Raw genomic sequence first — 21,019 nt, 5'->3', positions numbered from 1 at the left:
GTCATTGTCTATGTTTTTTATATTGTCTCAATTGGAAAAAAAAAGTCTGATCAAAACACGAATCCATCTTCTAAGCACTGATCCTGGTCAGGGTTGCTGGGGGTGTGGATCCTGTCCCACAGACAGCAGGATGGGAATCCAGGCTACCAGTAATGCAAGGTGGGTGACGCAGAGATGAATTAGCCTGACTGCATGTCTTTGGAGTGCGACAGGAAACCCCAGTACCCTAAGGAACCCAATCAGCACGGGACGACATGCAAAATCCAAACTCAAAGAGTGGAGGCAAAAATCTAACCACCCGAACTAGCGAAATATAGTTGCAGATGGTAGACTGTATGTTAACAGACACAGAGAGGGGCTTACTCTTGTAACATCTCCTCCGGCACACCCCCAATGAAGAGGTCCGTGTCCAGGTTGAGGCCGTCGGTGCCGGGCGGGCTCTCGCCCTCGATTTGGAGCTCGCTGTCGACGCTCATCATGGCATGGCGCCTGTTCCGTATCACCACCAGCTGGTGCCAGCGGCCTGGCTTCACGCGGACCCTACTGAGCAGCGTGCCCGTCCCTGACCCCGTGTCGAACCTGCCGGACGTGAAGATGAGAGCGGAAACTTTAACGAGCATGAAATCACCAATAAACTATGTCTATTTATCCAAAATTTTCTGAAATACTGTGTTTGAAAATTTTTCAGCCGTACGATCTGTTAGGAACATTATGGCTTTTTGGTTGAGGTTGTTAGATTGGCTACTGCTATTAACACTAACGGCACATTAGTGCAAACAAAAAAGGGCCGCATGAGTACGTCTTGCTTGGTGCTGACAGGAGTTTGACGTCCATTGGCGGTTCTGGTGTTAATTAGCTATAGTGCTACTGTCGAATAAAGCTGATCAGTGACCTGTAACTGTTACAATGAACAGCAAGCACCAATTTCGCCACCACAGACTGCTGCTTCCCGATAAAACGCACCCTTCCCCACACTGACCTGAGCTGCACCTGGCCAGACACCAGGGCCAGTGACAGGAAGTCCTTCTTGCCATTCTGCCCGTTGTAGAGCAGCATGCCGGTCAGCTCTGCGGCCCGGAACTCCATGGCGATGCGGACCGTGTGGTACGCCCTCATGGTGGGGAAGGCCAGGTACGACTTGCCCCCGAAGGCAGGGATAAAGTACTTAATCACTGGTAGGCAAAATCAAAAGAAGATCAATAAAATAGTTTATTATAGCAGAAGGCTGAGAGGGGCTACACATTGTGAATTATTATATTACAGTAACTAGCCCTTTCACTGTTTCATCTTTATTTTGCAATAAAATGAATGCTTCTTTTCGCATATCCCATCTTTTGATCTCTATGGGAAAAACCCTAATCCCAACCCTAATCCCAATCCCAACCCTTAACCTCAACCATAAGTAACCAACCCAAATACAAGACTTTTGGCATTTTTACTTTTTTGATTGCATTCACAGATGTTTTTAAAACTGAGGTTATCCAAATGGGGACCTCAAAAGATATTCCCCCCCCCCCATACACACACACACAGTTGAGAGCAAAGTCTGGTGTCAGAATACAGGGTCAGGCTATTTGTCTAGCACCACTGGGGCATTGCGGGGGGCTTAGGGGCCTCGCTCAAGGGCCCAACAGTGATGCGACTTCTGACCCCAGATGCCTAACCCACTGAGCCACATGCATTTGAATAAATATCCATTTAATCCATTTAACTGCGGCGTAACATTTGTAACTCAGTAAAGAAGACAAGTTCTGTCTTGATTTACATGTCCTTCATTTTTTATTTGATGATTTATTCATTTTTTAATTGCACTAAATAGACTATTGTCTTTGCACTAGTGAAATCATCTACTGAATAAATGAGACATCAACGTATGGTGGAGGCACTGTTCATTCCGAATAGGGGTAGCCATACTATCCAAACAGCTTTTTGAGATTACCCTGCTATCCGGGTTGGCCCGGCCATCTGGCATACTGGGCATTTTCCAGGTGGGCCAGTGGGTATTTGGGCTGGTAAAATTTATCGTGCACCCGCCGGCATAACGTTTCGCTCAGCAAAAGATATCATGGGAACTCCCTTCCTCGGCAAAGCGTGGGTCCATCGTGGACCCCAAAATCCAGGGCCGATCTTAACCCCAACATTGCGTACTACATCACTTAAAATGACGTACTAAGCTTCCTCCAATCTTGCATTGACTAAGTCAAACATACATACAAATAACATTCTGTCTGTCGTGGTCTAACTGACCTTTTTCACAGACTGCGCCTCCTCTTCCTGCTGGACAGACGCAGGTGAACTCCTCGCCGTCCTCCTCGCAGGTGCCCCCGTGCTGACAGGGGTGTGACGAGCACGGCAGGGGGGGTCGGGTAGGCCTCGCATGCTTGGGCATCAGTTTCGCCCTTAAGGGTGTGGTGTGCTGGGTGAGGAATAAGGGGGTGGTGCGTGGCCTGGTCACCGGGGACGCTGTGGTGGCTCTGCGGCCCGCAGAGGCCGTGCGGCTGGTTCCGGTGTTCTGACTGGCCCAGGACGCAGTTGGCAGCAGGGTGGTGGTCATTGTCGTTGTGGTGAAAAGTGGGATAGTGGAGACGCCTGGCAGAGACAAAGGGGTAAGAACCAGCAGCATCATTAGATATTTATACAAACAGCCCAAGTGACGTCCCTGCTATGATTTTTATGGTAAAAATGGTGAAGATTTGAGATTCACTGATTGACCACATTCATACTGTATAATATAATCTAAAACAAGTTTATTCTACTGTCAGGTTCAGGAGCTTGCCATTATTAAACCAAATGTTCTCCTCCGCCGGATTCTTACCATAGTTATTAAGCCAAATGTTCTCCTACCCTGGATTCTTACCATAGTTATTAAACTGAATGTTCTCCTACCCTGGATTCTTACCATAGTTATTAAACCAAATGTTCTCCTACCCTGGATTCTTACCATAGTTATTAAACTGAATGTTCTCCTACCCTGGATTCTTACCATAGTTATTAAACCAAATGTTCTCCTACCCTGGATTCTTACCATAGTTATTAAACTGAATGTTCTCCTACCCTGGATTCTTACCATAGTTATTAAACCGAATGTTCTCCTACCCTGGATTCTTACCATAGTTATTAAACCGAATGTTCTCCTACCCTGGATTCTTACCATAGTTATTAAACTGAATGTTCTCCTACCCTGGATTCTTACCATAGTTATTAAACCAAATGTTCTCCTACCCTGGATTCTTACCATAGTTATTAAACTGAATGTTCTCCTACCCTGGATTCTTACCATAGTTATTAAAATGAATGTTCTCCTACCCTGGATTCTTACCATAGTTATTAAACCAAATGTTCTCCTACCCTGGATTCTTACCATAGTTATTAAACTGAATGTTCTCCTCCACTGGATTCGTACCATAGTTATCAAACCAAATGTTCTTCTCCACTGGATTCTTACCATAGTTATTAAAACGAATGTTCTCCTCCACTGGTTTCTTCACAACTATGGCTGTCTGCTTAGTTGACTTCACTTCTTTCAGTAGAGCCCCCTCAACATTCTCGACGGTGTGCCTGGTGTCTGAGGCACAGTTAGAACATGACTGATTGCAAAGTTCACTCCATAGCTGTGTAGCATATATGTTCTTAGCTGCTTTTAGTGCTGTTGCTAAGGAACTGGACTCATGACAAAAAGCCAAGTCAGGGAGGGTGGAGCAGCAGCGCTGATATGTGGAGTGATGAGGAGGGGTTCTAGGTAAATGGGAGGGGTTCCAGGTAAAGCAAAATAAAAGGTGAACAGTTGGAAAATGGGAAAGGGAGAAAAACTGGAAGTAGTGAGAGTGTAATAGCATGGAGTAGATATGGAGAGAGCTCTGGATGGACAGTTATGTGGATGGCTTCTTGAAGGAGCAACAGAGATGGTGTGGCTGGAACAGAGCATTCATAGCAGGTTAGCAAAGCAAAGCTTGTGGAAATGTAATCTACTTGGTAAGATCTTAGAAGAATAGTTACATGTAACACTGATACAAAACAGCAAACCACACAGGGAAAGAAAAAAATGCTTTTTAATGAAGTAGTATACTACCTTTATTAACTATGACTAAGACAAGTTGACCAGTGAATATTTTCCTTTTCAGAATGACATAAATGACACTAGACCATAGCACTATACTTTTACTGTCTGACTGGAGAATGAGTTGATTTTTTTAATAACAGCTCACATAAGAAAATGGCACTGGATTCTGTAATTCTTATGGGACTGACATTCCTAGAGCATTAGCAGAGACTATTTTACTAGGATGTAACAAAGATCTCTTTGAAAGCCAGTATATTTCATCCGGATCTATAAAGAACTAAAACCAATGTATTTTATCTGTGTCCAAAATCGACTTCTATAAAAATCCAGCACCTTTTAAGAAAAGACTCTAACAGAAGGTAACGTAATTTCACCTGCATCAAGATGGACCTCCACGAAGGCAAGGAGTGAGTTACTTGGAGCAAGATTTCGGACTCTAACACTCTTGAAGTCCTTATTTATGTCCGACTTCTGGAACAACTCATTTAGCTAAAGGAAGAAGAAAAAAATTGTCACGGCAAATGACAAGAGGATTATGTAAATATAAAACATTCACTTGGCTTTAAATGTAAGTTTTTTACTCGCTTATTGTGCAGAGTGATAATGACTACACAAGTGATTACATAAACACACTTTACAGGGATAAGTAAATGTCAGCATCCTTAATGGCAGCGTTTTTCCCAGGAAAAAACCACATGCTGATTTAGATTGTTACGTATTAGACAGTGTCTTTTGCACTGGGAAATAATGATCAATGCACTGTAAGCTACATTACTATTAATCCATTTGTTATCAGGACTTCAAATAAAATAATTATCTGATGATTAATACCTCATGAAGCCTTTATGGCAAAATGTAAACGGCAGATTAAAGCAGGCCGCTGGAACAGCCTCTTTCCACCCTACTGAGATATCCTGTTTTACCCATTTAACAGTAAGAATTAAGGCAGACATTGTTTAACATGATGAAAATTATTCGATGCATAAATATCACACCAAGGTACAACCCAAACTGGGAGACTCAGTGTGCTAGTTTGGGGACGTCTACCGCATCGGAATTCAGAAGCCAGCTGCACAAAAGTCAAAGAAGCACTTCATTCAAACGTCAGACTTACACCGATTATGTAAGGGTTCATGCAGTCCAAGCCATGCATTATACGTTTTTAAATGACTGGCTGTGAAGGCAAAGACCCACCCAATGCGCAGTGGTAGCCTCTGTGGACTGCATTTAAAAATGTGTAACTCTCAGCTTGAAGTGCATTATCCAGCGTACTCCATGATTACTATGCATTTGGGCGCATTACCCAGCGTACTCCATGGTTACTATGCATTTAGGCGCATTACCCAACATACTTCAAAGTTACTATGCATTTGGGCGCATTACCCAGCATACTCCAAAGTTACTATGCATTTGGGCGCATTACTCAGCATACTCCAAAGTTACTATGCATTTGGGCGCATTACCCAGCGTACTCCATGGTTACTATGCATTTGGGCACATTACCCAGCATACTCCATGGTTACTATGCATTTAGGCGCATTACCCAGCATACTCCATGGTTACTATGCATTTGGGCACATTACCCAGTGTACTCCATGGTTACTATGCATTTAGCTTACATGCTTCTACCTAAAGACATAATTTTCTCTTTAAATGCAATTTTTTTGAAGAACTACTTTATTCCTCCAATAATGAAACATTTTTTTTTAGATACGATCCAATCACCAACGTTATTTCAAAAACTGTCGCTAAAACAGTTGCTAAGATTAGTTTGAAATTGCCTGTTGCTAATCCAAAGGCCAGTCGCTAGCTTGAAATTCTCTGTTTAATTCTAAAACCTATACAATGAAGAAAAGTTCATAAAAGTTTGGGATGATGTATCCAGGCAAAGTTATCACTGAAATATTTGTGGATGATCAATCAAATGTGTCAGATAAATGTGTATTAACTGTGGTATAAGCGTTGGGTTTGCCTTCACAGCCATGTGTTTAAAAATGTATAATGCATGGCTTTTCCTGCGTTAAAGATTATAATAGCACACTAATTTACTTCTGTATGCCAGGCTGGCACTATGCGTGTGGTTATAGAAAATTAATCAACACCTTTCAGAACACTGGAGGTTTCTTTAAGACAACAGATGAAGTTAGTGCTTCACCAAAAAAGGAAAATAAAAAATATACTAATATAATAACATTCATCTATATACATCACATAAAACATCTTCATGATGTTAACATTTCATTGTAATGACCATTTCCTTGTGAAACCAAAAAATGAGTGATGGATCAGAAAATGTGTAACAAAGTATTGTGCAAAAACCCTGAGGGTGAAAAAAGAAACTTCAGTGAAGTGTAACATTTTATGCTTCTCTAAGCTAATTGATTTCAATGTATTTATCACCTATTTAGCTAATCATGTGTATGTAACAAAAAAGAACCTTTTTTTCCAGATTTTTTAATTGTGCAAAAGTAACATGTCATTGCAGTGACAGAATGAAATCTTTTGGAAAATGTGAGGATTGATAGTTTGATCAATAAACATTTACAGTTACCCAACAACATGGTGAGGAAAAACCTGTGAGATCCTGAAAAGTTTGATTGATGCGATTTGAATTCTCGGGTCGACGGGAGCTGGCATTCAGGGGACACAATGAGAGCGAAAACTCTGACAACAAAGGAAACTATAGGGAGATGACAGATGCGCTTTCCCCACTACAACAACATTCTGATGGGGTTTGTGTTGCACATGCAGAGTAAAGTACAGCTGTGTAACCTACTCATATTTTAATCAAGTCATTCATTTTGCTGCTGTTTCTATAATGACTGAATTTCAGAAAGGGGTGCCCCTGTTGAGAACTGTTAAAGACATCATGAGCAAACATCACTTTTCAAGCATCAGTTCACCAGTTTAACAGTTTACGCAACTGAAGGCTCAGTGAACAGACTAAATAGGGTTACATTTGATGAAGTCAGCAGCAAATTGTAAATGTTTATGGCTACAGTGTCATGAATACTTGAATATTAACTATAATAATAAAACAATCATACCCTAACATTAAGCTCTCATCTTAAAAGTTTCCTCAGACAGTATGGGCTACCGCAGGGCTCTGCGGGTTAGGGGGGGCGGGGGGGGTCAGGAGACTGGCTGAGCCGGAGCTCTGATGCCGAGCTGTATATGTGTATCTCAAAGGACAGACAGCAGGGTGGGATGTGATGTGTGAGCAGATTTCTATGTGCTTGTCCAATAGTGAATAAAGTATCTGGCTAAAGGAATCTGGAACAAAAAAGGTACCAAACCCATTAAAGTAACGTGGATACCACTTTACAATACGGCTCTTTTTTGATGCTTCAATAAAAACCAACTAAAACAAAACTGTTATAGCTCGCTTATAACTGTCTATTCACGATTTACTAAAGTGTTACAACCTAATTAATAAGCTGATTATAAACCACTCATAAACCCATAATAAAGTTTCTCTTATTGTAAAGTGTTTCCGTAATGTAAAACATTTGATCATCTTCCATTTGCTTATCCTGGTCAAGGTCACAGGTGAATCCATATCAATAAAATGCAAATTTCTCCTTAAATTTTCAATATAACTCATAATTTACAATATACAGAATTCTTCAGACATTTTTTCTATGCTAATACATTGATTTCTCATACGGATGGTACACAATTTATAACTTGTGTAACATTCAGTCAGTGAAGATTTATTTGTCATCATGCAGCTGTAGTTGCTTAGTCAATTTTTTATTTTTTTACATAATTGCTATAATAATGATAAGAATAATTCAAATAGAATGAAGAAAGTTATTTATATGCAATTGTAAAATCAATGTGTGTTTATACCCAATTTGCTGTCCAAAGCAGTTTGAATCTTCAAACATGTAGAAAAAACACAATATAGAAATATAGAAAATGAAAGATACAGGACACATTTAATTATGGGAATCATGGGGAGGTATTTTGATTACATTGTATTCTGCCATATAAATTTGTCCTGCTCAACAAAACCCAATAGTTTCATCTAAAGAGCGAAAATTTACGATTGTCACATAAGTATGAATGTGTGCTTTCCCAATGTCAGTATCAGGATATTGGGATTTTGCCATTTGCTTCTTAAGTGTGTTTCAGTCAGTTCTTGGTATTTCTTAAAATTAATCTTTTATTTTGAAAAGGAAGCCACTTATTTTTATTTGGAATATTATTATTCCTGAGCACAATTAAGATTAATTCTTTAATCCAGGCCAAACAATGTATTAAAACCAGTTTTGCTTGTCAAATGTAAGTAGAACACTTTGAGGAAGAAAAAAAAACACTGAAGTTATTTAGATACTCACAGCACTCTCAATACTCCTGGCTGTCTCTCCAAAAAGCTCCGACTTTGGATCGTCCATCTCAGGAGTATAGAAGACCTCCTGTCCCTCCACCTGATCCAGGTGCAGAAAACCGCTGAATTTCATGGTGGCTGCAAGGCAGAAGCGTGCATGTGTTGGTACTGCAGCAGCCACCAGGGGGCACTAACACACATTTCCCATAAATCAGATCGAAATCAAGCGAATCCCAATCAAGAGGTTTGTGAAATGCACAAGTTATGTCTTTAATTTTCTGGGTTAGGGTGAGAATATGGACCAATAGCGAGGGGTGACGCGTCAGTTTGAGAGATGGAGATGTACAGCAATGGAATATTGACCAAAACATGACTCCCACTCATAGAAAAATGAGATCTAACACACACACACACACACACAAACACATGTACACGCACATATGCATGCACACGCTTGCATTCATACCTTTCTGGGGACCTTCCACTCATTCCTATGGACATAACCCTAATCCCAACATGACAGCCTTAACCCCTACCCAGCCCTAAGCTTAACCATAAGTAACCAAACAAAATACCAGAATTTTGGCATTCTTAGATTTTGATAACACCCCTGCCATCCACACACACACATACACACACACACACACAAACACGCACACACTTTATATGACACTTGCACACATAATCAGGCTTTTGGACTCCATTGGTTCTAGCAGAAACACTGATTATTATGAAGTACAGTGGTAATCGTCTTCTAATCCCTGTGATGGGTTACTGATAGAATTTTATATGATAAGGATCTATATTTCTTGCACACGCTCATCATCCACATTCTGATATAAGTGAAAATACCTCAATGCAAAATGAAACAGGGAAGACAGAAAAGGCGAAACTGTAAATGTGACAGCGGATAGACACCCGGTAGCTCGACGTATCTCAGGGGAAGGTGCCAGCAGGAACAGCACTGGGGCAGGCACTGTACCTCCACAGAGAGAGTAAAAGGGCTTCACAAGATCACTCTCCCCTTCCGCTCCTCAGTCCACATTGCGAATAAAGTCAAAAAGGCCATAAAAGCTGGCTGAGGTGATAATCACAATGCCGCACTGCACCTCTTCAGCTCTTTCTCTGTTTGATATAGTCAGAATAGTCTCATTTTCAGTCTATTTCAGTGAGAAAGTGACAATTTAATGTCCCCAGACACTGTTTCCCTCTCCTCATTATCACCAGCAGTCTCTGCACGGCTTTGAACATTATAGAGCATTTGCATCTGCGTCCTTGTGTGTGTGTGTGTGTGCGTGTGTGTATTACTGTTTTGGACATAGACATAAGCTAATATAAATAAAATACATGCCATACCACATAATTATAAAATAATATAAAGTGAATCCGTCCCCACAGCAGAGGAAATTCCGTATCCCACCAGAGAGAGAGGCTGATCATGCGTGTGCGCAGGCTGATCATGCGTGTGCGCAGGCTGATCATGCGTGTGCGCAGACAGCACTTTCCAGAGTCACGCTGCATCCCTTTCCTCCTAATGGTGAGGGTCAGGCCCAGAGGCTGTGCCGCAGACTTCAGACGGCTCCTGTAATAACCACTGAAGCAGGTGGGCGAGGAGCAGGAGGCTTCAAGCAGAGACAGAAACATGCTGCCCTGTTTCAGAGTCCAGCGTGCCAGGCCCTGGCGTCTCAGGGCACCCGCTGAGCCCTCGCCTCACTGCCGTGGCAGGGGAACTAAGTAGGAGGAGGGACAGCAGGAGGACTTACGGGGACAGTTGGTTCCCTCCGGATCGCTGGTGGCCGTCCTGCCATCGGGACAGCAGCCCAAGGGGCTGTCGTCACAGGATGAGAGGCTCTCCGGTGACACGGGGATGGTCCGGGTCACTGCAGGCTCTAGGGAGACGACAGGGACATAGGAAAATTCGCACTTGACAGGACCTGTCCAATAACTGCTTATACGTTATTTTTCAGACAGTTTTCAGTGAACTTTCAGTGTTACCTAAAGGAAAATGTATTTAAACATACAGAACAAATGAAAAAGGCCTGCCCCCCCCTCACATACCTTTGTTCCTTCAAAGCTTCCAAGAAAATAAATATACAATGAAATATCCATGTACCCATCAGCGCAGGGTCATGGTGAGAGGGGAGCCCCTCCATGCAAACACAGGGCCAAAGGGAGGGGAGACCCAGGGTGTGATGTCAGTCCACCGCGGGACCCAATCACACGCAAGCATGCACTGTGGGTCATTTGGGGATGACCTAATGTTTCTGCACAGCAGAACTGCGCAGACCGGGGGGGCATTTCTTGTAACCTTGATACTGTCTACCTCTGAATCTAGACCTCTGTTCAATCTCGTTATGTTTTGCGTTCTCACATACAGACTGACACAGCGTGCACATTTTGTAAACAATCACACATCATGTGCATTATAATGTACCTTATCCATACTCTCAGCTCCTGTTTCGTCATTCTTCTCGATCTAATATCACCCCTCATCTTAAAATTGGTACCACAGAAATTCTGAGACTAACCTCATCAACCTGAGATAAAAAAAACTGTGGTCTCATAGCCATTAGGCTATGAGACCATTCACAGTAAGCAGTTCATAAAAAAATGCATCACCGGTTGTAGCAGATACCATGATGTGTTTCTCCAGTGCTGAAATAGTGGCTTCATGGCTAAAAGAGATTATAATAAAACCTCATTTTTAATTTCTACAGCAAAATCATTCACCTGCCTCAGTAATTGCATTCGGTTACATCAATTACTGCTCATATCCAGTAGAGGGTCACACTGTGCTTGGAGCCTGTCCCAGGAAACAGGGGGTGTGATTCAGGGGACACACTGACACTCACGGTCACCCATGAAGGACGCTCCACGTTTTTGGACTTGTGAGAACTGGAGGGGTATGAGGGGGAGCTTGGAATGGACCTCATACCCGCAGTCCTAGTCGCGAGGAGGTGCTGCTCTAAGCATGAACTCACCGGCATCACCAGATTGTATGAATGGCAACAGTAGGTGCCACCGCTGCTAGTTTAGGCAGAAAGGGGTAGGTTCCTGATCCAGAGTGAACCCCATCCTTGTGTCCTTTGCTGCCTGGGGTAGGAACCAGGCCCCCATGACCCAAGCCAGCATTCAGGAGATGTACAACATCTAATATACATGTGCATAGAAACATTGCTTTTTTTTTATTTCTAGCAGCCAAAGCCTAAAATAATCAGGCAACAGCAGATTGAGGCCAGTCGAAACGCGACAACGGCAGCCGTGCAAATGAACGGCCCTGCCACATTAAGCGAGCTGCAGGCTCGGGGACCGTCCCCAAGTGTGACCAAGTCTTTAACTCCACCAGGTGTAGAAAATGACTCTGGGAAAGAGCTGCCTGTCCCTCTGCATCTGGCGTCTCACGGTTGCGTCTCACGGCTGTAAAAGGGCCACTGGCAGCTTTATGGGACGGCTGGCGCCGCCGGCTGTCCGGGTGACGTCTTGTCACACAGGGACACCTGCACTTTCATGTCACGGAGGTGACTTGGCATAAAACGACGAAAGTGAAACCGCAGCTGCGTGCCAATTAAAATTCAGAATTACACGTTGCACATAGTTATAAATGCTTTCGTAATATCTTGTTTACCATAATATTACCATGTTTATAACTTTCAACTTCTACTAAGGGGAAATGCTATTTACAATGCTAAACAGAATGAACAGAATAAAATTAATCAATAAATAAATCGAGAAGATTTTTTTTTTTCTCTCTGTGAACAAACATCAATCTTACCATTAGATAAAATAAAATGTTCATATTGGGTTAGATACAGCTCAGTGTCATTCATTACTCCTCATCCACTACTGTGATTCCCTGCCTCCATCCTGGTGCCAATTAGCTAATATAGCACACTGGCTAATTATAATTTGTGAAAAACTAAGAAGTGAGAAGTCACATACAGGCCGCTCTCGAGGGTGCTGATTTACTTGAGTGTCTTTGTTCTCGGTTAAATAAACACGCCTTGGGGGAATGATTAAATATAACGCCCTGAGCCACATTTTCTACATCTGAAGCACTTCCTATTCTTGTGACATTTTGTTGAAGCCATACTTCGGAGGACACAGACCTCTGCTTCTGTCAGTATTCAGCATTGGATAGTTCCCCCTGACTTCCCATAACCTTACATAGCATGTCACGTGACTTTGTTCCGTGGCGTTTTGTCCTTCTTTCACTAATAGCTCACAGTATTACTGATCTGTAATGAAACTGGTAACACTAAAACTCAATATTAAGACACACTGTTCATCACGGAGACAATGTGTTCTGCAGAGCTAGAAAGTTGAGGTCCAGAAAGTACAAATCCAGACCAAGATTTAGTTTCAACCAGTCAGTTGAGTACAATGTGAATGTTACTATTTATACTCAACTGGTTGGTTAAAAGAAAATCTTGGTCTGGCTTTCTGGACCTGATCTTTCCACCTCTGGTGTTATGCGCAGACCGTAGAGCAGGGGTCTCCAACTCCGGTCCTGGAGAGCTACTATCCAGTTTTCTATCCTACCCGGCTTCAGATGAGCCACACCTGCTCCTGGTATTTACCTGAGAACTAGTGTGGCTCATCAGAAGCCGGGTAGGATAGAAAACTGGATAGTAGCTCTCCAGGACCGGAGTTGGAGACCCCTGCTGTAGAGCCTGCACCCACTCATCCACTCCTTGCTCTCGCGCCTTGCAGCAATGACCCATGGGATATGTAGTGAAACAGCTGGTTTACCAACAGGATCTTCCCCGCTAGCCTCCAGCATAGCACTACTCTCGGCCTCGTCGTCGCCGCTGGGCTCCCCACTGCCCGAATCCTCGTAGAGGGTAGATGAGAAGGTTCCGGGGCTGGAGGTTGTGGGAGAGGACGTGGTGCGAGGTGGCTTGTGGTGGGTGGAGGGACGGCGGGAGGTGATGGCGGGGGTGCTGGGGCCCTCGCTGACCGTTACTGGTGGGAGGGCTTCTACATAGAAGCGGGACTGGGCCTCCTCGTCAACCGCCGCGGTGACGTCCGGGTCGTCGAAAGGCGATGTGGTGGTGGGCCCATGGAGGGACGTGGTGTGGGCGGTGAAGGGGGTGGAGCGGGGGTGGGTCAGGGAGAGGGTGGGGTGGGCCGCCCGCTCAACAGCGTGCATGGTTTCTGGAGGAAGCAGGAATGAATGATGGGTAAGCATCGATGATAATGCTTCACAAGGCCTACCACGCTGATTCCACATGTTCATAACATATTCCGCTGAGCATCATGGGAAATCCCCATATCAGCTTGTAAGTAGAAACAAATTCATAGAAAAAGGCCTAATGAGCCGGTAACCCATACAGAAGCAGATCTAGCTCAGCGACTGCCCCCCCTCCCCCCACCCCACCGTGAAGGCATCAAATAACCTGAAGACCAGTGACAACGTGGAAGCTGGCTGAGTGAATTCCAGTTGACTCTCCTTTACTTCCTGTTTACAGGATGCTGAAGAATGTGTATGTGCATTAATTATATATGCAAATGCTGCCTTCCTATAAGGGAAGGCCTAATTACAGCTTGCTGGAGCCTCTGCAGGCAATCAGCTGAACTAAAGGAGATGAAGACAGGGCTTCTCCCCCAGGACCGACGGTCCCAGACTTTACTCTCAGTCTCAGGCACACACATCCAAAGGCAGCTGGCTCCCTGTAAATCTCCCCAGTGCAGCAGCAGCTAATGCGGGAGCTTGTTAAAAAATAACTAAAGAAAAAGAAGGAAAAAAAAAAAAGAGGCTGGCTTGTTTCTTCATAAATGGGCATCTTGGTACATGAAAGTTCTGTAGAATCACAGATGTATGTCTGATCTTAACTATTAAAATGTTCAGAACGCAATACCAAACTCACAGACACACAGACACACAGGTTTTCTGCAAAAATGTATATCACATTCCCAATATTATTAGCAAAACAGTGCATAAAAATTCAGGAGGCTTTGTACTATTTAAAAATACATGGTTACCTCTGACCCAAGCCAAGACGCAGATGTGGACACTCTTTAAAGTAGAAAACTAGAACCCAGCACCTGTTATGATTAAGTATTTCGTCGAGCTTTACAATGTGAGTATTGAATATGCATGAATTTATGGAAGCAGTTTTAAAAATTCAAATGTGACTTTTTTGGGGGTAAAAATCTGCCAGCAAGCTTCTCCTGGCAAAGTCCCATCTGGACCTTCTGTTTCTCATGAATTAAGGTCCAGATTCCCATCTCATCCGTTATCCCTGAATCTTTTCCTTGTTCTTAAACCTCGTTCCTCACCAGACCTCTGAATATAAAGCTCACTGCCAGCGAAGTTCCTACTTGTGAGGTTTCACCACTGGTACTGACATGGAACGTCACTCGCGTTCTGCCAAACGTTCAGAAATGGTAACGTAGCGAACGCGTGAAATTCAGAAAATGACTAAACGTGCCAACTTGATCAAAATAACCCTGCTAGCAACAAATGCTTGAAGGCAGTGGGCAGCTTTAGATGCTATCACGGCAAAGATGGTCGCGGTGGAGATGGTCGCGGTGGGGTCTCGCATAACCCCGCGGTTGATCATAGGCCAAGTATTACATCAGTGTAGCGGAAAAGAGAAGGACACGGGTGTTCAAGCTCCTGTCACTGTGACTCATGCAATAAAAAGGAAAGAAAAACTGGCAAGGAGAGCCGCACGGTGGAAAAATTCGGTAATCGTGTTTAACGCTCTGTTCGGTTTTCTAAGGCGTGTGACAATGTTGGCGAGATGCAGGAAATCACTGTCATCTCCGCCTGCTTCTACACTGCGGTTATCGGAGCTGGACATCATGCTGGTCCACGGGGAGGGAAAAAAGGCGGAGAGAAGGTGCGAGAGCATGCGGCGCACGGCGACGCGGAAGCAGGCTCAGGGCAGCAGTTGAAGGGGAACATCCATGTCACATCACCTATGGCCTACTTACGCCATCTGTTTACATGACCGCCGCCGGACCTGAGCACAGACGCAGGTGAAGCTGCCATATGGGGCAGCAGAAACACTGCTGGCGATATGCGAGAGAACCTCCATCCCCGACTGCACCCCCTACAGCCAGATAATTCATAGCCTTACCGCCTGCCAGGATACTAATTTTATCTTTTACTCATTTATTTCATCTGTACATTGACCTTTAGAGTCTACCTCCAACTAACTTCAAAAGGTTCTTCTTTCGGCAAAGTTACCAAAGGCTCGACAAAGGTCACACAAGATTTTGCTATAATTTCTAAAGAATATTTGTGCCATAAAGAATAATTGCTAGCGCATCGCGTTTAAAATTGGTGCAATCTTCTCACTCAATAGTGGAAGACGCTTTTTTCGGCAATCTCACCTTTTCTAGCTAATACTTAGTATTCAGCAGTATAGGGTTAAATCAGTCGAAGAAAAAATACCATTCCATATCCACATTCTTACATCACCTCACCTTACGTTAGTGTTACACAGCCAACCTAATTTAAGTACATGTAGGTAGCTCACATATTTATACATTTATATAAGCAGTTCAGTGGGGGAATGTTATGTCCTGATCTTAAAAAGAATTCCCTCAACAAAGTTCTTCTTTGATATACATTTTTTGTCTAAAGCTACACATCAGAGAGGCTTAATATCAGTTATTATCTCATACAACCAGTCCCTCCTCCTCCGGTCAGATTTGGAATCCACGGCATCTCCATGGTGCTCTGTGAAAAGGGACCCTAAGTAAACCCCTAAAGTACAATCCTAAGCATCAGACTGTGAATCATTGACAGATTTATATCTATAGTTCAGATTCCTACCATAAGAGAAATTCTTCTACTCTATCCGGAACAATCTGGTAAGCTGAGACATGAATATACTGAATATTCTTGGAAAAGTGATGTCATCCGCTATATGATTGCTCTCTCCCACCTCTTACCTGCCAGCAGTGAACTATGGGTATTCTTTAGTTGAGTACTTGAATCAGTACTCAAGGGTGTGTCCTCTACCCGGTAAATTTCCTCTATGACCTCCTCTAAAATAGAGAATTTATATCTCATAAAAAGGTTAAACCTAATTTTTAGGAACAAAGCTTTGTGAATACATTTGAAAATAATTGTTCATTCCCTTCTAAAATGCTTTTGTAGCACATAATTATTGAATTTTTTTCTCAAGAAAGAGATACGCAATTTCTATAGCTCTTTGAACTGTTCCCAGTGCCTCAGAGCTCAACGCCACCACAGCAGCTCCCTGGTTTGTCAGTTTTTAAGCACTGCCTGTTATTGTTCATAAAAACTGAGATTTTTTTGCCATATGAAATATGTAATAAAATCGGCCAATTAAATAGTAGCAAACCGACTAATCACTGAATACATTTGTTGAAGAATATATCTGCCCAATTACATCAGGACCAGCCTTGAAACATAATCCTTAGTCTGCCAGAGACCAACTGAAATGATTTTGAATTTAACCAACAAATTCTACAGTAATATAACTAATATATACTAAATCAAGCAGGCAGCAAATCTAAGACGTATATAGTATGCATGTGTATATTTCATAGATATGTGTGTGTGTGTGTATATATATATATAAAATGATGCATGCATGCATTCACATACACACCCACCAGCCACTTGAATACTATCACCTGTTTGCTCACCTGCTAGTTCATGCAAATATCTAATCAGACAATCATGTTGCAGCAGCATACAAGCTTGAAAAAAATAGGTGAAGAGCTTCAGTTAATGGTCAGATAAAACATCAGAATGGGTAAGAATTCTGATCCGAGTGACTCTGACCGAGGCCCAGATCTGAGCTTCCTGACGGTTGGAGTGTTTCAGATCCTACGGATTTCCAAATTGGTGAGAAATAGAAAAAAAATCCAATCAGATGAGCTGGATTTGTTGTTTCTGGGGCCTCACTCAAGATGTCATTCTGGGTTAGTGCAGTAGCTGTTTGCGGCCAACAGGGGGCCCCAACAACTTGGGGGCCCGACACAAATGCATGGTTTCGGTTTTGGTAAACACTGCTGCTGCCAGTGGAAATGCCTTGTTGACAAGAAAGCTCAGCTAGAAGGGCCAGATTGGATCAAACTGAAGGCTAGAGAGACTCACAGAGGTGAGTAGAAAAGCATCCCTGTATAATATGTTGAACCTTGACGTGAATGAACTACAAAAGCACAAGTTTGGGCTCCAATCCTGTCAGTTAAGACCTGGAAACTGAGGCCACTGTGGGCACCGGCTCACTGACACCGGACTTTTGAAGATTGGAAGAAGGTCACTTGGTACGATGAATCTCTGTTTCTGCTGCGATACGTAGAGCGTAGGGTCAGAATTCGGTGTTAAAAGTATGAATCTATGGATCCATCGTGCCTTGTGTCACCAGTCCATGCCGGTGGTGATGTAATGATGTAGGGAATGTTTCCTCAGCACATTGGGCTCCCTAAAACTAATCGAGTATTGTTTAAATGACACAGTATCTGAGTATTGTTTAAATGACACAGTATCTGAGTATTGTTTAAATGACACAGTATCTGAATATTGTTGCTGACCATGTGCATCCCTTTATGGGCACCATTTACCCATCTTCTAATGACTACTTCCAGCAGGCTAATGTGCCGTGTCACTAAACAGAAGTCATCTCAAGCTGCTACCATTAGCATAACAATGACTTCAGTGCACTTCAATGGCCTCCTCAGTCACCAGATCTGAATCCAACAGAGCATCTTCTGGATGTGGTGGACCAAGAATCTCGCAGCATGAATATGCACCTGACAAATCTGTGTTACGGAAATTCGGATTTAACTAAATTTACAAATGATAAGTGATGTCAACCGGGCACAATATCCCAGGCGGAGTTGCAGCTGTAACTTGGGGATCTGTAGTTTACCGTGAGCAGTGTGTTGTTAGTCTGCAGACAGATCATTTCGATATGCTCTCCCGTGCCTGATAACCTCCTGCTCTCACCCGCGCATGGCCCCTTGTGCTTCACAGTGATGACCTTGTCCTGTCGACAGGCTATGGTGTTCAGCTGACACAGGTCTGCATATGTCTCCCCATCAGAAGCGCACACCTGCAATGGTGCACACATGCAAGCAAACGCACAGACACAAAGATGCACACGCATAAACGTGAACACAGGTATATGCACAATACGTTTCAAAGTACTGAGTTGCTAAATACCTGAAACTTTCTATACAGAAACAGAAAAATGTTAAGTATTATATCAGGGGTGCCCAATCTTATCCGCAAAGGGTCTGTGTATATGCAGGTTATTGGGATAACCTTTAGGTCAGCTGTGAGGACTCCCTGTATTATATATTAGAAATGTAACCAATGAAATACTAAATTAACCCCTTAGCCCTGAGGGGTAAGTATCACGAAACTGTATTTTTGGGCTAGCAAGATAGGTTGTCGGATTTAAGGTATTTATCTTTGTAAGTGAACAAAGGTAAAGCCCATTTATACTGGGGTACAGTGAATCCGACGAGTTATGTGGCTAACCAACTAATCTCGCTTGGTAATACAGGCTCAAGGTAGAGGTTGGAAAATGGATACTTACAGTACCCGTCAAAAGTTTGGACACACTAAGCCTCCTACAAAGTAGACTAATAGTGTCACATAATATGACCTGGCCACCTGACCTAAACACAGTAGAAATGGTTATGGAGGAGTTTGACCAGAGAGTGAAGGAAAAGCAGCCAATGAGAGCTCAGCGTATATGTGGGGCCTCCTTCAGGACAGCTGGAAGAGCATCCCAGGAGGCCACCTCATGAACCTGGTGTAGAGGAGACATTAGGGTCAGCCAGTGCCTGGAGCAATTGGGGTTAACGGCCTTGTTCAAGGGCCCCAGGATGGGATCACTCTGCCAACCCAGAAATTTGAGTCCAAATCCACAGAGCTGCCCCCCCCCTCAACAAATATATATTTTTTCGTTTAATACTTTTTTTGGTCAATCCATAATTCCATATTTATAATTCTGTTGTCTTTATAATCATTCTAAAATGTAGAGAATTATACAAATACACCTTTCATTGGGTAGCTGTGTCCAAACATTTGACTGATACTGTAAATTAAATCTTCACTTTCTCTAACCTATTCTTCTCTAATAATCATGAAGAGTAGCGGGGAGCTCACCTTAGTCCTGTTCCTCTCGTCACAGTCGGGGGAGGGGCACTCACAGTGGGCTTGGCCATTTACCTCCACACAGGATGCTCCGAACTTGCATTCCATCTCTGCACAGGAGGATCTAGCCCCCAAGCCTGAATGGAGACATTATAAAACAACAACGAATTAAAAAAAAAAAGCCACATGCACAACCTGGCTGAGGAACGTCAGGTTACTGGGCCATCTGCTGCATGGACGGCTCTTAATGTCAATGAGTTCCACCTCTGGGTCATGAGAGTAACCAAAGAAAAACTGCTACACAAGCAGAGCGCAGAGGTGAAAATAAATCTTGCATCACATTCGTCCTTCAGCCATTCCTAAACAGCAAAGTCTCTAAACCAGTGTTTCCCAGTCTGGTCTTTGGGGACCCACAGACAGCCCATTCCTACTGGGAGTTGGAAGGAAACAAAAACCTGGACCGTCTACGGATCCCGGTGGACCGGGTTGCGAAACACTGCTGTAAAGTACTGGTGTTTCCTCTCGAATAGAGCTTTCAACGACGTTAACCGGAGTGCATATAGCTTACGCAGATGTCTTCATCCTGAGGAGATGATATAGAGGTTAGTGCACTCAGAGTGAAATGGCACTGATCTGTGATGAAGTCCGCGGAGCGCCGATCGGCCGTGCGCGTCCTACCGTGCTCACAGCCCCCGGCGCCCATCTCCGTGCCGTCAGAGCACACGTTGCACTTCATGCCCTTCACACCAGGCTTGCACGAGCACAAGCCTGACATCTGCTCACAGTCATCCCGCACGGAGCCCAGCATGTCACAATGGCAAGCTGCGTTTTGAGAGAGACGGTGGATTTAAGGGCTGATGCGGAGTCTGTTGGTCAAAGGCAATTAAGCCGTTTACTACTGGCTGAGTGGTGACTGTCACTACATGTGCGACTCACATCCACATTTGACTCTGATTCTGTAGTGACAGTGACAATACAGTACAGGTCAGGTCAGTACAGACAGTACTATGGACTGCAGAAACCACTGAAACCAGACAAGGAAGAAAAAAATGCTCAATTCCGAGATAAACGGTCTTCATTGACCATGTTAAGCCATGTAATTTAATTTATTTTCTTTACTGCCTTTCCTCTGCAGCTAGCATCTGACAAACAGCTGCCCCCAGAGGTTATACTGCACTTAACCTCAGAGTGACCTGAGACCTCGTTCCTCTGTTCGACAACTTTATGTCAGACTGAGTCTGGATTCTGAGCACACGCTGCATGCTTATGAGATGCAGGAACAGGTTCCTGGATTACTGCTAAGAAAACATCACAGCAATGCAGTGCTGGATGATCCCAATGCTTTAAATGGTGAGAGCTGATGTCTCATTCCTTATCTGAAGGGGAACCTTGTTAATCAAGCCATTGGGCAAACTTTGTAATTTATTCGAAACAGAATTTCTAGAGGTCACAAAAACAAAGGCATTTGTGCACCTGGAAACATGGCTTTCCATAAGGGAGAAGAACGGCTTTGACTCACTGTGCCAGTCTTTGT

General features: G+C 43.5%; 1 protein-coding gene and 1 long non-coding RNA gene across 13 annotated transcripts in view; one reads left to right on the top strand and one right to left on the bottom strand.

Moving 5' to 3' along the window:
• Positions 1 to 21,019, bottom strand: part of LOC111853106 (agrin-like) — a 193,958-nt gene that overhangs the window by 21,964 nt on the left and 150,975 nt on the right. For 10 of the 11 annotated variants that reach the window (XM_023829692.2, XM_023829710.2, XM_023829728.2 and 7 more), the window contains 11 exons: positions 20,164 to 20,307; positions 19,498 to 19,622; positions 18,328 to 18,433; positions 13,143 to 13,547; positions 10,157 to 10,282; positions 8,404 to 8,531; positions 4,435 to 4,549; positions 3,446 to 3,565; positions 2,248 to 2,589; positions 980 to 1,172; positions 364 to 579 (listed from right to left, as the gene is read on the bottom strand). In XM_023829692.2, the coding sequence (XP_023685460.2) occupies positions 364 to 579; positions 980 to 1,172; positions 2,248 to 2,589; positions 3,446 to 3,565; positions 4,435 to 4,549; positions 8,404 to 8,531; positions 10,157 to 10,282; positions 13,143 to 13,547; positions 18,328 to 18,433; positions 19,498 to 19,622; positions 20,164 to 20,307 (2,020 nt within the window). The remainder of the gene's footprint in view (positions 1 to 363; positions 580 to 979; positions 1,173 to 2,247; positions 2,590 to 3,445; positions 3,566 to 4,434; positions 4,550 to 8,403; positions 8,532 to 10,156; positions 10,283 to 13,142; positions 13,548 to 18,327; positions 18,434 to 19,497; positions 19,623 to 20,163; positions 20,308 to 21,019) is intronic. The other variant, XM_023829766.2, reaches the window with a different exon arrangement.
• The window catches only part of LOC111853149 (uncharacterized), a 40,387-nt gene that overhangs the window by 14,649 nt on the left and 4,719 nt on the right, over positions 1 to 21,019 (top strand). The window lies entirely within an intron of this gene.

The sequence above is a fragment of the Paramormyrops kingsleyae genome, chromosome 8 (genome assembly GCF_048594095.1).
Source record: "Paramormyrops kingsleyae isolate MSU_618 chromosome 8, PKINGS_0.4, whole genome shotgun sequence".
NCBI lineage: Eukaryota > Metazoa > Chordata > Actinopteri > Osteoglossiformes > Mormyridae > Paramormyrops > Paramormyrops kingsleyae.
This window is presented reverse-complemented; position numbering and strand designations above follow the sequence as displayed.